The sequence below is a fragment of the Coffea eugenioides genome, chromosome 2, assembly GCF_003713205.1.
Source record: "Coffea eugenioides isolate CCC68of chromosome 2, Ceug_1.0, whole genome shotgun sequence".
In the NCBI taxonomy this organism is placed as follows: Eukaryota; Viridiplantae; Streptophyta; class Magnoliopsida; order Gentianales; family Rubiaceae; genus Coffea; species Coffea eugenioides.
The window spans coordinates 1,448,124-1,463,283 of NC_040036.1; the positions used below are offsets into that span (position 1 = coordinate 1,448,124).

The following is a 15,160-nucleotide window of genomic DNA, read 5'->3' on the forward strand; positions in this document are numbered from 1 at the left end:
ATGACCACGAGCACGAGCCAGCCAAAAAAAGAGGAAAGCCACGTGAACCGAAGACGTAAATACAGGGCGAGGTCGGGGTTATTTTGGTCTCCATGAGATTTAATCTCAATGGCAGCGCAAGACGACAAAAACAGTGGCTCGCCTCAACAGATATAAAGTGTATTAGGAAGGTATTGAAGGGCAAAACGGGGAAAGGCAAGAAAAGCCGCGGCCAGTCTCTCTATCTCTCTCCCTCCCTCCCTCCCTCCCATACAAGGAAACGGAATGGATGATTGTGGATTGAGTGAGATGAGAAGCATCGGCGGCAGCAAATACTGCTACTACTAGCAAAGACGACGGCGACGATTTATGCATAAGACTCGACCACACCAGAGTAAGAAGTATATTATTATTCATTCTCTCATATAGAATACTAACGAATGTGTAGTAGCAGTCTGGTATTATAATCATAAATAAAATAGTATGTATCCTCCAATAAAAATTTCGGTCCCGTTAGTTGAATAGATATTGCTGAGTACATACATGGAATAAAAAATATATATATTTTGATAAATAAAAGCGTGATTGCGTGAATGTTATTGAGTGCCCGCAATTTATATATTTTTAATTCCTGAAGTGATAGAATAATAATGATAATTTTAAGCAGTTAGTAGCAAGTATTATTGGGAATTGGCGATGAATTGGTGAATTCAATTACAGATTCAAGTCCTTGCTGCTTACTGCTGCTGCTGAGTTTGCAAGCCTTCGTCTGAGTTGAGTTGACTCGTCTCCTCTGTTCTCGTCTCCTTTGCAGCGTCCAAGATTCAACCGTACTTTCCTCCTCAGTCGTTTCTTCTTTAGGAGCAGTCTTTCGGCTTCGTGCATTACGGATACGGAATAATTTCGCCGGCGGGTCGTTGATTGTTGGATGTCAAGATGAACGCGGCCGAGAACGGATTTAGCGGAGCCGAGAGAGAGTACATTAGGAAGCATCACAGTCATCAGCCGGCTGACAATCAATGCAGTTCCATTCTCATCAAGCGCATCAAAGCTCCCGTTCATCTCGTATGTTTTCCTTATCCTTTTAAGTCCTTTCTGTCTTCCGTTATAGGACTCTTGTTTGTTTGTCTGCTCTGTGACTGCTTCTTGTTGGATCGGCTGATTGATTAGTTTGATTTCTAGATTGAGCAGATTCGGATGAGGCTTTGTTTTTTGTTCTTTTCGACGAGATTTCTTCACGTTTTACTTTGCGATTCGTGAGTTTTGGATGATTTTCTTGTTCTTGAGTCTTGATGTTTGTGTTTCATCCGTTGACCTACTTTTACCCGGTGCTCTCTGTTTGCTAGAACGGGTTTGATTAGAACCTGCGACCAATTGGAATTGAAAGAAAGATTAGGAAATTCTTCTATCCTTTCTATTTTTTCAATATATTGTGATAAAGTTAAAATAGAAGCCAAGGATTTGGATCAAGTGCTGCTAATCTGAAATTATTGCTTTCCTCTTTTGTGTTCATTAAATTCCGTAAAATAGGAGATGAAGGGAGAGATTCAGAGTTCGTGTACTTATTAAACGTGATGAGCGGCATGCATTGGCTTTTTCTACGGGGACAATTACAAATTCTTGACACTGTACTACATTTCATGAAATTCATACGAAGACAATATTGTAATTTATATCAAAAATAGATTGAGAATTTTTACCATGATATGCCATATTTGTTGAGAATCACTTATAAATTTGTTGAAGAAGTGCAGATGAAAGTCGTAGTTCATTTGGAAGGCCAATATGTGTAATTTTCAAATTTGTTACCCTGTGTATTTAATTTTTATCTAAACATGAATAGATATTAATCTTTTCTGGTAATTCTTTTCTTCCCAGAGTCTCTTTTATGGTCTAACATTTGGTATATGCTGGTTTCTTAAGGTTTGGTCTCTGGTTAGGAGGTTTGATCAGCCCCAGAAATATAAACCATTTGTCAGCAGGTGTGTTGTACGGGGAAATCTTGAGATTGGAAGCCTTAGGGAAGTGGATGTCAAGTCAGGGCTTCCCGCCACTACCAGCACTGAGAGGTTAGAGCTTCTTGATGATGAAGAGCATGTGCTCAGTGTGAGATTCATTGGAGGTGATCATAGACTCAAGGTATAGTTCCCCATCTCTGCTCTTGAATTTCTCTTTCTTATGACCTCTTCACAATGACTAGATGTTTTACCATTATGGTGATTGATACATACTCTCTTGATGGAGTGGTCACTTTTTCTTGAGCGTTATGGTGATTGATACGTACTTGTGTATCAGCTTTCTAGTGGAGTGTGCAATAGTTTGGGCCTTATGTTGATGCATTTGTATAACAGTTTTCTAGCACAGTTTGAAATGGCTTGAACATAATGATGATTCATTTGTGTATCAGTTTTCCTACTTTCATGAAGTTCATTGAACATAGTATTATATTTACAGAGTTTGTTAAAGGAAGAAGAAAGGGGGGGGGGGGTGGTTGGCCTTCTAATGCTTAAGTGTGAACGTTTTCCTTTTTGTATTCTGGCAACTTGTATTAGTTCCTTGAAATTCTGTTAGACTTCAAGTTGCTTGCCTTCCTTCTTCAGTAATACATCCATGGCTTAACACATAATTTCATGTTCCCTGCCCTCTTTCAGAACTATTCCTCAATTATTTCAGTCCATCCAGAAGTCATTGAGGGACGACCAGGAACCCTCGTCATTGAGTCTTTTGTTGTGGATGTGCCTGAAGGAAACACCAATGATGAGACTTGCTATTTCGTTGAAGCAGTGATCAAGTGCAATCTTAAATCACTTGCTGATGTTTCAGAGAGGCTTGCTGTGCAGGACAGGAGTGAACCCATTGATCGGGAATGAGGAAACTGGGAAGATCTATTTTAGGCTATATTCGCCAAGGATGAAGCTTCTATCAAGAGTTATGATTTTCTGAGGCTTCGGAGGCTGACTGGTGGAAGCTGGTTGTCCATATTGCAGAGGCTTATGCTGCTTTCTCGTTCCTCTTTTGTTCACTATGTTACACTTTTTTTTATTTCAAGTCTTATTGAACTCTCTGTTTGTAGTAGCCCAAGAACCACAAATTTTATAAAGGTTTCAAACCCCAAAAAGAATGTCAAATGCACGAGCAAAGCAATGCTTGATGTGTCTGTCTTTCTGGTTTTGACTCTGTTGGTATGTCATACTTTTTAAGAGTTGTAAATATAGATGTATGTGGCGGAGGGTACTAATGTAGCTATATTCTCTCTGCTGAACTTTTACTTCGCGTTACAATTGCAGTTTGGAGGAAACTATTCTGGGTGTCGGAGTAATGTTGTACATGCGTCTACTTGCATGCAATTTAGTGATTTGTGGCACTATGTGAACAGCTACATCGTCGACTTGCTGTACCCGTGTCTTATAATATCCATTCTTTATCAGTAGCTTGAGACTCGACTTTTAAATTTTTTTTGTACTTGAATCAATTTAAAGATCATGCACTTTATAAACCCTAAACCCTTGGGGTTATGCTGGATGAAGAAAACAGGCAACAAAGGGCCGCACTCTCTTGAATTGTCCTCGATCTTATTAGCATTCGACTAAAAAATGTAATTGAATCAAAATAACCAAAAAAAAAAAATTTCCGAAAAAAAAGACGAAAGAAAAAGTAATTGAACCAAAATGACAAAAAAGGCCCAAATACTAAAAGAATTAGTCATCTTCTCCCTCAAATACTAAAAGAATTAGTCATCTTCTCCCTCAACAATCAACATAACTAATTAATGCTGTAACAGTTAACCATTTAATCAACCGCAATAGTTGTTTATCATCCCTTGTGATTGTGAAAAAAAGACTTATCAACAAAACCATGAAAGTCAAGTCAAATATTTCACGATTCTCTAGATGTCCGACCACTGAACTCTTTACTCAAAGGCGAACAAAGTAGAGATAAGCTCATGTAAGATTCTATTCTTAGTAAGAAGAGGTTGAAACATTAGAGCACATTTTTTTCAACTGTAAAGCTAGAGAAGAGGCTTGGAAGACATTCCCTATCAAACGGGATGGTATTCAAGAAAGCTCGTGGAATTTCTGGAAGTGGTGGGAAGCGTTACAGGGTGCTAGAAATGGAGTTAACGGCATCAGTCATATAGAAGCCACAACAAACTTCTTGTGGCAATTGTGGAAAGCAAGGAATGCCTGCAACTTCAACAAGGAAAGTATAAAAGGTAACCTGATCTCAAGTAGAGCTCTAGAAGAATGGCTGGAGTACAAACAGATGTGAGACTTGGAGAAAGGGGAAAGCAAAAAGGATGATCCAGAAGCACCAACGATGACCATCACAAAAGAACTTCAAAATCAACATGCCATTCTAATGTTCACGGATGCAGCAATGGACAAAAAGAGAAGTAGAGGGGGATTGGGCATCGCAGCAAAGGACCATAATGGAAAACTTGTGAAAACTTGGGCAATCCCTACTGGAATGATGAAGGATGCTGCCATACTAGAAGCTGAAGCAATCAGATCAGCCATGCTCAAAGCTCTGGAAGAAGGGTGGACATCTCTACTCATACATTCAGATTGTAAGTGTCTAGTGAGTAAAATTAATCACAGATGTTTTGGACTATCTCTGTTAGATGTGTTGATAGATGATACGTACATCTTAGTCGATCCTTTTGGCGATGTTCCTTCATATTTATTGGAAGGGAATACAATCGCACTAGTTATGGTTTGACAAAATTTGCCATTAACCTAATTGATGAAACAAGGTAAGAGCTTGACTTCCCTGTGTGGCTTAGAATTGAAGCCCAAAAAGATGTCCTGGCCGTGTGCCAGTGGTATGTATATACTAGGAATATTGTAACCTTGCTCACATATATATTAAATGATGACATTTTGACAAAAAAAAAAAAAAGATTCTATTCTTAGTAAATAATTTCAACTTCGTCAAACTGTAAGCGTCAAAATTTCTACCCTAAAGGTGGGCGTATTATAAACGAATATCAAAACTCTATCAACCTAATCGTTCATTTACAATTTTGCCATGAAGAAGTTCCTTAAATATGCTATAACAACAAAGAGGGCAGGAACAACTATAGACGTTTTATATGAATATTGCTGTGGGGTTTCTATACGCTGTACACGTCTGCCTGCCGCTGCAAAACAACCAGAAGAGATGCAGTGCCCAATTAAGCCAAAACAAGCTCCTCTTCTTCGTTTTGTTGCTGCTGCTGTTGATCTGTTAACAATCCTTCACCATATGGAAGGAGAAGCCGTTTAATTTGCTCAGAAGTTAAGGTCTCGTACTCAAGAAGTGCATTGGCTAGGACATGCAATGCTTTCTCATGCTGGCAAAAAGAACATCGAGAAAGATCAATTAATGTCCAGTTAATAATCAGATAAAGTTGATGCTACAAACAAATACACATGCAACGATATGTGACGTAACATGCAATTCCTTGGGTGACAATGTTTTGGCCAATCAGTTTCAAGGTACTGACTACTTATTTTCAGTCGTCTCTTGACTCTTAGATCTGCAGACAGATTTACTATGCCAAAAGAATGTCTCTCTTCCTGGCTCTCACTCTTTCGATCAGTTCAAACACATTTCAAATATCAGAACTTCACCTTTGACTCAATAACCGCATCCGTGCAGGAAGACTACAACTTTTCTCTTAATTACAATCCTGAAACCTGACAAAAGGATTCTACCAGTTGAAGTTTGACTGGCCAGCAAGATGTAATACATGGGATCAATCATTGCTGCAACGTTGTTGTCAACATTAAAATATAAGCTCTTTTTCCTCTACATTAGTCAATGAAATTGTTAAGACTCGGACATCAAAAGTTTTCCAAACACAAATATAGCATCTCTTTTGGCCATCTTCCCCCAAAACTCCCTTTCACAGATACAGAGACGTGAAAACCGTACCTTGTTGGCATTGGAAAAAAGCATATAGCAACCTAGAGCGTAACCATCCACTCCCTTATCCTACTTTTGATAAATGCACATGTTTTTGTTTTCTAATCTTAAAAGAAATAGCCCATGTTTAAATGCTCAAGGATATTTACTACTTCCCAATTAGGCATTTTGCCATGATGGTGACAAAATTACTAATTTGACTACTACAGAGATTCAGAGTGAAAATTTGCTAATGTGTAATGCATTTTGCATGAAAAGCACTTTACAACGTTTGCAAGAATCAAAGAAGAAAGGTCATATAGTCATATGTATCTAAGACCAACCTTTTTTAGCAGTGCTTTTACACGATCATAAGCTTCTCTCAAGAGCTTAACCACCTGTAAATGACCAAAAATACAAATTGATTACCAGTGAAAAACATTTCACTACACCCTAAAAGCATCAAAATCCAAAAGCATACTTCAGCATCAATCCGTGATTGCATTTCTGAACCCGGCCGCTCTTTGATGTGGATTGGTCCAATTGCATCACTCATCCCACAGGTAGATACCTGAAAAGTAAAGGAAGTACATCTCATACAGAAGAACAATGGAGCTTTTTCTTAGATGAGGCAGACAGAAGAACAAAACTAATATTAGCCACTAAGTTTGGAGAGAGATAGGAACATGAAACAAGCATCAACCATATATTGAGCTAATTCTGTAGCTGTGTGGAGGTCACTACTAGCTCCAGTAGTAACATGGTCCTGACCAAAGATAAGCTCTTCTGCAACCCTTCCTCCCATACAAACATCAAGTCGAGCTAACAACTGCTTCTTGCTGATTGAGGTCTCATCATTTGATGGAAGCTGTGTAACCATGCCCAAAGCAGATCCACGAGGCATGATTGTTGCTTTGTGAATTGGATGTGCACCTTCAGTATTAAAAGCAACAATTGCATGGCCACTCTCATGATATGCAGTGAGCTGGAAAGATAAGTTCAAAATAATGTAACATTATAATGCCACATAACCTACATCATTCAAGCATTAAAATAAAGGTAAAGCAAAAATGATAAATTCAGGCCTTAACTGATGCTATTTAATATAAGTCCACCGCAACGCATCAAACAAGTCTTTTAAATACTCCTGTTTTCAACAAATCCTTCTTTACCATATTCTTTGACCATTAATACTTTCTCTGTACCATCTCCAATTTATCCAGCAAAAATTAATACAAAGAATCTGCAGTACACTTAAGCTGTCTATGTTGGTCCTGAAGCCTAATCCAGAACAGATACAGGAGGAAGCAAGAAGCATCTTGAATTTCAAGTACAAACTAGCTTAAAAGAATGAAAAGCTAAACTTCAGAAAAGCTGTCTATATTCTTAGAACCTACTGTTTGTAATAGGGATTTGGCACACCTTTTTTGACTCTTCAGACAGATACATAGTTTTCCGTTCCGTACCCATGATGATCCTGTCTTTAGCAAACTCCAACTGCGTTGATGTTAACTTCTCAGCACCTTCAACTGCAGCCTTGATAGCAGCAATGTTAACCAAGTTTGCAAGATCTGCTCCATAGTCATGTTTTAAGAAATAAGATCAGATGTAGTTCCTCAAGTGACTCACATGATCACAACCCCTTCAAAAGAAAGGGTGAACCAGACCAAATTCACAGAAGTAAAATTCAAACTATGTCCAGGTAACTGATTTTTATACCCTTTTTAGACAGATTATTAGCAAAGTAGTTGGGTTTGGAGGCAATTGACAGAAATTAAAGGATCAGGGATGTGATCAAGCATAACTAGTTTTGTTGCCAACGAACCTCAACCATGTCTAGACAGATAAAATGACCCAGATCAAGCAACTGGTCTCTTATGTGGCCCTAATACCACTATATGGTGAAAGTAACAATGACATCATTGGCGAGATACTGACTTTAGGAAGGAAAAGTAATTCAGGCCCAGAACTTCAAATTAACTCAAGTTGCAGAGATGGTTCACCTTGCAGAACTTAGTGAGGAAAAAAGAAAATGAAAAACATGAACAAAAACATGCCTGCCCCATTGAACCCTGGTGTACCGCGAGCAATTGCTTTCACATCAACATCATCAGCTAATGGTTTATCCTGTAAGTAAAGCTCCAATATCTCTTGGCGACCCCGCACATCTGGACTTGGAACAACAATCTAGAAATATTTCATCTCATTGTTAGTTAAAGAGACCTGAAGATAATGATTTAATTGTATCTCACTTTCATTTTTATTTTTGGTAAATAAAATTACTAAATTCAATACAAACATCTAACAACGTTGCAAGGTGGTTATTGCTGGAGAACTCAGAAAGACGAGCCTAACAGTTCCCTCAACAGGTAAAGAGGGTAAAACCAGAATGCCAATTTACTGCAGCCCAATAAATTGTTCAAGAGAGATGCTCAATAAAATAAAATACCTGAAGAAATAAAATTTTGGAACTTACATCAAGATTTCACTGTCAGAGCAAGGAAGTAAAAGAAATTTTAATGCAGTGAAATCTTTTCAAATAACAGGTACGTCAGTAGAGATTACAAGTCATTCTTGAAATGACAAAAGATGGGCTAATGAAATAAAGATAAAGAACTTTTTAGAATGACAGCAAAAAATTTTCGGTGTACCATCTTGCAGATGTAGAACAAAACAGATATTGACTAAACTTTAAAATTGACCTGACAATGCCCTATATCAAGTTCGATAGTAATCAACGATGAAACAAGAAATACTCAAGATCTCATGTCATCGTCTTTGTAGGTTTATTAAAAGACTTGCATGACCAGGTTTATCAAAAGACTTACATGACGATCAAATCTACCAGGTCTTGTTAAAGCTGGATCAAGTATATCAGGCAAGTTTGTGGCAGCCATCACTATTATTCCCTGTAATGCACAAGGAACATATTTGTACTCCACAAAGGATGGAAAGAGCTAAATTTCTTAATGTCTAAATCAGTGTACCTCATTCTGTTCAAAACCATCCATTTCAACAAGTAGTTGATGAAGTGTTTTCTTCGTGTGACCTTCCCATTGCTTTCGAGTTGATCCAACGGCATCAATTTCATCAATAAAAATAATGCACGGAGCCTGGTGAGCCAAGAAGTTAAGGTTTAAATTTTGGGAAATTGCACATCTCAAAAAAAAATGTTTCACATGTTTCTCATGCAGTCAAAGGGATTTAGCGCATCTCAAAGTAAAACATTCAAACGGTTTATTTAGAGAAAGAAACACTTTTTATGATGATTAGTTTCATTCATATATCAAAGAAAGAAGCAGAGACAAAATTTACCTTTTTCTTAGCTGCTTGGAACAAGGATCTTACACGTCGGGCACCAACTCCGACAAACCTAGGATAAAGAAGAAAAATGAAACTTTTTCCCAATAAAATGGAAATTAATTAAACCCAATCACCGGAAATATTGGAATACATGAATTTAAAAGTCCTGTGAAACTGATGCATGTAGTAATCCAGCAATTGGCGGCATTCTTGTCTTCCATAGTTCCATTAACTGAAAATATATTCCCATTGTTGGAATGACTTAAAAGGAGGCTATTCCACCAGATATGGAATTACTTAATGAATGATATTCATTTTCATTTCCAGTAAAGCATCAAAAGTCGATGCTCATTCCTTAATCTTTAATTTTTAAGACAGATACTATCGAACATGGCAACAAAATGAAAACTTAAATTCTGGGACTCATACAAAACATCCAAAACGCATATGGCAACATGAACAAGCAAGATATCAAGGGTCATTATTGAATGGTCTCACTAAATCATCATGACTTACAAAAGAAATTACTCCAAGCCACAAAGACATGTAAAAAAGAAAATAAAATAATCAAACAAGTGGCTTACATCTCTTCAAATTCAGAGCCTGCTCTATAAAAGAACGGTACCCCCGCTTCTCCAGCGATTGCCTTCAATTGAGACACACAAACCAAAACTCTTAGAAGGTAATCAAAATATCAAGAAAAGGACGATAGAAATTTCAAAAATGGAAGTTTTGATTAAGTATCCAAAATGAGAACATGAGAAATTATTTTAGCACCAATAACAAAGTAAGGAAAAAGCATGTCTCTCAACTAAGCTTGAATAAATGTGTTACTCCAACTCCAATTTCTTGCCATTTACCACAGATAAATTTTTAAGCATACACTTGTAGTTTGAGATTGTGGTTTTTATACAAAAATAATCTTGAATTCCTTGCACTTTCCAGAAAAGTGTACTTTGTTTCAGAATCCTCAAATTAGCAAATCTTAAGCCACATAAGTTTAACTGCTTAAAAATGTACTGTGTTTCAGAATGGTAAAAAAAGGGAAAAAGAAAAGAAATTACTCTAAAAGTGAAAAAGACAAAGCAAGATCAAAAATTTCAATTGATAAAATGGGTAACCTTGGAAAAAGTTCTTACTCTAAAAGGGAAATAAACAAGAGATTTGGCATATCAAAACTTTCAAAAATATAAATAGGCATGCACTAATTCATAAAGCACGAGCAAAGGAACAAAAGGCAGGGAGCAAATAACCCGCACATGAACACTAAAAGAAAATACCAATTGTATGAGCTAACAGTTGCTACCCTAAATGGATCACAATAACACTTTGGCAAAACACACACACACACACACACACTTGGCACTGATCTAAGGTCATGAAACACACACACACACTTGGCAGTGATCTAAGGTCATGAAGTCTAGTAAATATTTTCATAAGGTCATGAAGTCTACACTGATTCCATATACTTCTTCAGGAGTTCCTATCTTTTTTTATATTTATTTTCATTATTTCGGGAACATGATTTACACTGATACGAGAATTTCAAATTGTTCAAGTGTAGATAAAGCAGTTCTGTTTTTTTTTCTTTTTCATACAATAGTTCCGTTAGCCAAGAATAGATTCCAAACACATAAGATCCTATGAATTGAAATTGTAAAATACCATGGACCAATGAAACATCACAAAAAAGGCAACTGCACCAACGTATGACTGAAGCTATATCAGGGGAAAGCAGGAAGCTGAATGATAAACCTAGCGATAGCCGCATCCAGATGTTCAAGCACACACAATCCATTATAAACAAAAATTTCAGGAATGCAACAGCTTACCTTGGCCAGTAAAGTTTTTCCAGTCCCAGGTGCTCCAGTTAAAAGAATTCCCTGAAACCCATTGCAATCTAGTGGATAACAACTTAGACAGACAGCTTTGATAATGGACAACAATATACAAATGGACAGACCTTTGGCAATTTGCCTCCTAGTCGAGTAAACTTTGAGGGGCTCTTGAGGTACTCAACAACCTCCTCAAGCTCTTGTTTAGCATCATCACAACCTTTAACATCCTTGAAAGTTTTAACATTCTGCAATTAAAAGAAATATGGAAATTTGAATTTCAGTTTAGTAGTCCAATACGTGCTATAAACTGAATTAAAATCCCATATCAATTCAGATCACATGCACTACCTTTGCAAATTATCAGATGCAATGCAGTACTTTATCAAATCACCATGAGCAGTAGAATTCGTAAGAGCAAAAATTTTGTAATTTATTATAGAATAGAACCAAAAAGATATGACAATTGTCAAGTTAAGAATCCACATGGCATAACATGCTGTGCAATCATCACATTTTAAGATATTGAAGCATGCCTTGCTGTGAAGCATTTTCAAGTGGAAAGTGTAAATGAAAAATCAGATCGAAAGAAGGGGGAATTTTAAACAGGTGAAATTTCCAGCTCTCTTCTGCTACTTTCATATATATATATATATATATATATATATATGTAACTATCAAGAGTAAAGAAGGAATGAAAATATTCCTTTATGATAAATAAAAGCGAGAAAATTCAGGTCAAACCCGAATTTTCTTACTTAACTTTAGGTTAATTTACTTTGACGAAAGGGCAGAAAAATGTCCAAACCCTTTTTTAGTTTAGTTAGGTTTAAGTCTGTCGAGAATAATATTCTACGACTAACAATTCATTTATTTTCAAACCGACCCATTTACTATCTATTATTTGATTGACTAATCCTTTATATTGGAATGGGTGAAGGGTCAAATGGCTTGGCAATTCCTCTTGAGGGGATGAATCCAGAGATTTTTGAATCAGATCAGTTAAATTACCAAGCAGTTCTCTTATATAAAATACCAATAATTTAAAATAATGTGAGGCAGTGGACTCTGCCAAAAATGGAAAAGTAGACTTTGACTTCATATGAATTGGATGAAGGAAACAAGTGAAGAGAGTTTGACAATAACAGGTCCAAATACCCACCTTTTCAGGCATTACTTCTTTATTCAATTCTTTCGGGGCATAGGAAGAACTAGATCCAACACCTGAAGTTCCTATCCCACCTAAGCTCCCAATATATTTCTGAAGCGCAGCAGCACCCATCAACCTAAAACCAACTCAAGATTCCATAGACATTATAATTGCGCATATATCAAAACAAATTTGAGGAATAAACACAAAACCTTACCACACCAAACCAACAGCTATAGTGAACAAGATAGTAGAGATAAGCTCTTGTGCAAAACGTGATGATCTGTTGGAGACTTTAGGATCAACCTACAACAGAAAGCAGTTACAACCAAGATTCAATATAACAGATAGTGAAATGTAGATCAAAAACTATGTGGAGCAACTAGAAGGAGAACGAGGAAAATATAAGAATCCTACTCCAATGACCAGAGTTATGCTAAAGAGTTCTTTTAACAACACAAAATGCACAAGACTTTGCTCTTAAATGAAGAATTGGTGACAGGAAATTCCTGCAATTGCACTCATTATAATCATTACCATTACAACATGTAGTGGCTGCTTATCAGATATGCCAGGGCTAAGAAAAGGTTCATCCATGTTGCCTGAGGCACGTTGTTTCAGCTCTTGCAACTACATAAATTCAAAGGTAACCAAATGAGAGAAAACTGGCAGATAAATGGAACTAGTTAGACGAACAACAATGGAACATCTTCGGCTAATTGAATAGGAGCAATGGCAGCAGTGGAAATATTAATTGAAAATTTGATGGTTTCTATCCAAGGCATTGCAACAAAAGCTCATAACTGAGACACATCAAGACACAAATGGACTTTGATTTAGATGAGATTGGGCTCAACGAGCAGTCCCTATCACTTCCTTCCACTTTTGACGTTGCCATTAAGTCAGAGAAAAGGAATGGAGTGACTGAAGCAAAAATGGAATAGACAATCTACAAGCTAATACCAAGGAAGGAAGACTAGAAGGCTTTCCAGATTGCTCATCAGGAAGATAATCAGCAATGGCATTAGTTGCCACAAGAGCTCGGATGTACTCTGCAACCCCCCTACTATCAACTGCATGATCTCTTTGCTCAAAACGGCGAATAACTGACTCAGGGCTGAAATACCAGAACAGAAAATTACCACCAGAACCTAAGAACCAAATCAAAGGGAATAATATTCTAGCTGCAGGGTATTTGCTTTCGCTCAGTTTCTTTGTCCAAACATCAAAACCAAAGTAAATAACAAAAAAGGATATGCAGTCAACATAATTCAACACTTGATCCATGTATTCATCATCCTATTAATGTAAGCAATACAATACTCCAGTTAAATTTTTTTTTTTTTTTTTAAAAAGTCCACCCTTAATTCAAGCTCCGAAACCAATAAGTAACAACAATATAGAAAAGCCAGGGGCCAAACCTGTGCTTATTGAGCTCGGCTAACAAAGCACTCTGCTTGGCTGCATCCTTGGGATTTGAGTCCGCCTCTGCAATCAAGCGCTCGAGGCGCTTCTCTTGGCGCCAGAAGGGCCACCAACTAAACCAGGCTGGCAACATAAGCTTCTCGAGCCCTTTCCTCGCCGTTGCAAAAAGTCCCATGAAAAACACCACAATTGGCAACTTACTCCTCACCCCCGTGGCGCCGCTGGCATTATCATCAGGTGGCCCCTCGGTGGCCTGAGGCGGTGCCGGTTCAGTCCCCGTAGCTTCACCAGAAGAAAGTTGACTACTAAATAAGGATTCATTACTACTAGTATTAACATTAAGTAGTTGTTTTTCAGAACCTGAATACAAATCATTCTTATCGGAAGAAGAAGAAGTTAAGTCAGTAAGGTCATCGGGATGAAACGCACAGGCGACAAGCAACGGACAATGGCGGCAAAATCGAGAAGTTGAAGCAGGATAACGATGAAGATGATTAGTGAAATATAGTTTAGAAAGTAGATACAAATGATGATCAAAAGGAGGAGGAGGTAAGGGACTAAGATGGTGGAGGCGTTTATAGGAAGATGACGAAGAAGATACGTTACGGCTAGAGGGGATAGGGAGAGAAGGGGGTTTGTAGAGAATAGAAGCCTGAAGCGTAGTGGTCATGCCTAGGCCTTCACTTGTTCGTAGGTTTTTAAATTAGTTGAATGCCGGAATAATTAATGTGATTACCGACGGTAATTAGGGTTTTAGGAAGAAGAAGAAGAAGAAGAAGAAGAACTAATAGGGTGGGGTCACTTAATTGAATTCCCAAAGCAATAAATAGAATTTTGGTTTCACCAGTGGAAGTATATAGGAAGCGAGTGGAGGAGGAGGAGGAGAGGGTTTTGCAGTGCGAGCCAGACGACCCACACGAAATATTTTCTTTGTTCAACGCTTAACAGGCAAAGTGGAGTGGGGACTGGAGGCTGGGGAGCGGATCCGGTGAGGAAAATCTTCTACTACTCGCTAGTCGCTTGAGAATTGAGATGGACAGCCAGAGAAGAAACCTTATCCCCTACTCTTTTAACTCGACTGACTGAAATTGGCGGTCTGCCTTCGTGCTCCTTTCTCTTTACTTCTTCATTTTCTTTCTGGTTTCCTTTGTCGTTTCTTTAACTTAAGCTAATCCTACCATTGATTTCCAAGCGCACATCGCTGCTACCTCCAAAATCCCTTTTTTCCCCCCACCCTAGTGAATACAAGAACCTCGCCACATGATAGTCCCAGCCAACTCAATCAATTAGGTGATGGGTACGTCCCATTTGTTCTATTCTACTCTTCTTTTGTTTTTTTATTAAGCTTATTGCGTTCTATTTAACTTGTCCTTTCGCCTAGTGATTAAAGGAGAGTTCTTAGGGTTTTCTTTTATGAAGTTCAAGTTCAAATCCTGTGCTTAACAAGAGAATTAAAAAAAAAAAAGTTGAAAAAGGAAAGTTGCCCTTGATTTTTTTTTTTTGGTGTCAATTCTCATCATATCCTTCGATTTTTAGACTGTAACAATTAACCGTTGTAATGTATACAACTGTTAGTCTC

At 37.6% G+C, this 15,160-nt stretch overlaps 2 protein-coding genes across 6 annotated transcripts; one reads left to right on the forward strand and one right to left on the reverse strand.

Annotated features, from left to right (window-relative positions):
* Positions 1 to 213: 213 nt before the first annotated feature.
* On the forward strand, positions 214 to 3,241 carry LOC113763831 (abscisic acid receptor PYL8). Of its 4 annotated transcripts, none has more exons than XM_027307790.1 (4): positions 214 to 380; positions 700 to 1,044; positions 1,903 to 2,118; positions 2,631 to 3,241. In XM_027307790.1, exons 2-4 carry the CDS (start codon positions 916 to 918, stop codon positions 2,847 to 2,849), a joined length of 564 nt encoding a protein of 187 aa, XP_027163591.1. In that variant the 5' UTR covers positions 214 to 380; positions 700 to 915; the 3' UTR covers positions 2,850 to 3,241. The 4 variants fall into 4 exon arrangements, with proteins under 4 accessions (XP_027163591.1, XP_027163593.1, XP_027163590.1 ...); XM_027307792.1 differs by having other exon boundaries at positions 794 to 1,044; XM_027307789.1 differs by having other exon boundaries at positions 214 to 373.
* A 1,630-nt stretch (positions 3,242 to 4,871) lies between these two features.
* LOC113763830 (ATP-dependent zinc metalloprotease FTSH 11, chloroplastic/mitochondrial) lies at positions 4,872 to 14,918 on the reverse strand. Of its 2 annotated transcripts, XM_027307788.1 has the most exons (18): positions 13,942 to 14,918; positions 13,578 to 13,863; positions 13,120 to 13,273; positions 12,694 to 12,786; positions 12,374 to 12,462; positions 12,169 to 12,292; positions 11,135 to 11,254; positions 11,004 to 11,054; positions 9,753 to 9,814; positions 9,181 to 9,238; positions 8,853 to 8,978; positions 8,694 to 8,774; positions 7,923 to 8,052; positions 7,288 to 7,436; positions 6,569 to 6,850; positions 6,347 to 6,436; positions 6,210 to 6,263; positions 4,872 to 5,311 (listed from the first exon to the last, which is right to left on the reverse strand). In XM_027307788.1, the coding sequence occupies exons 1-18, from the start codon at positions 14,249 to 14,251 to the stop codon at positions 5,153 to 5,155; spliced, it is 2,418 nt and encodes an 805-aa protein (XP_027163589.1). In that variant the 5' UTR covers positions 14,252 to 14,918; the 3' UTR covers positions 4,872 to 5,152. The 2 variants fall into 2 exon arrangements, with proteins under 2 accessions (XP_027163589.1, XP_027163588.1); XM_027307787.1 differs by having other exon boundaries at positions 13,578 to 14,918.
* Between the last annotated feature and the right edge of the window lie 242 nt (positions 14,919 to 15,160).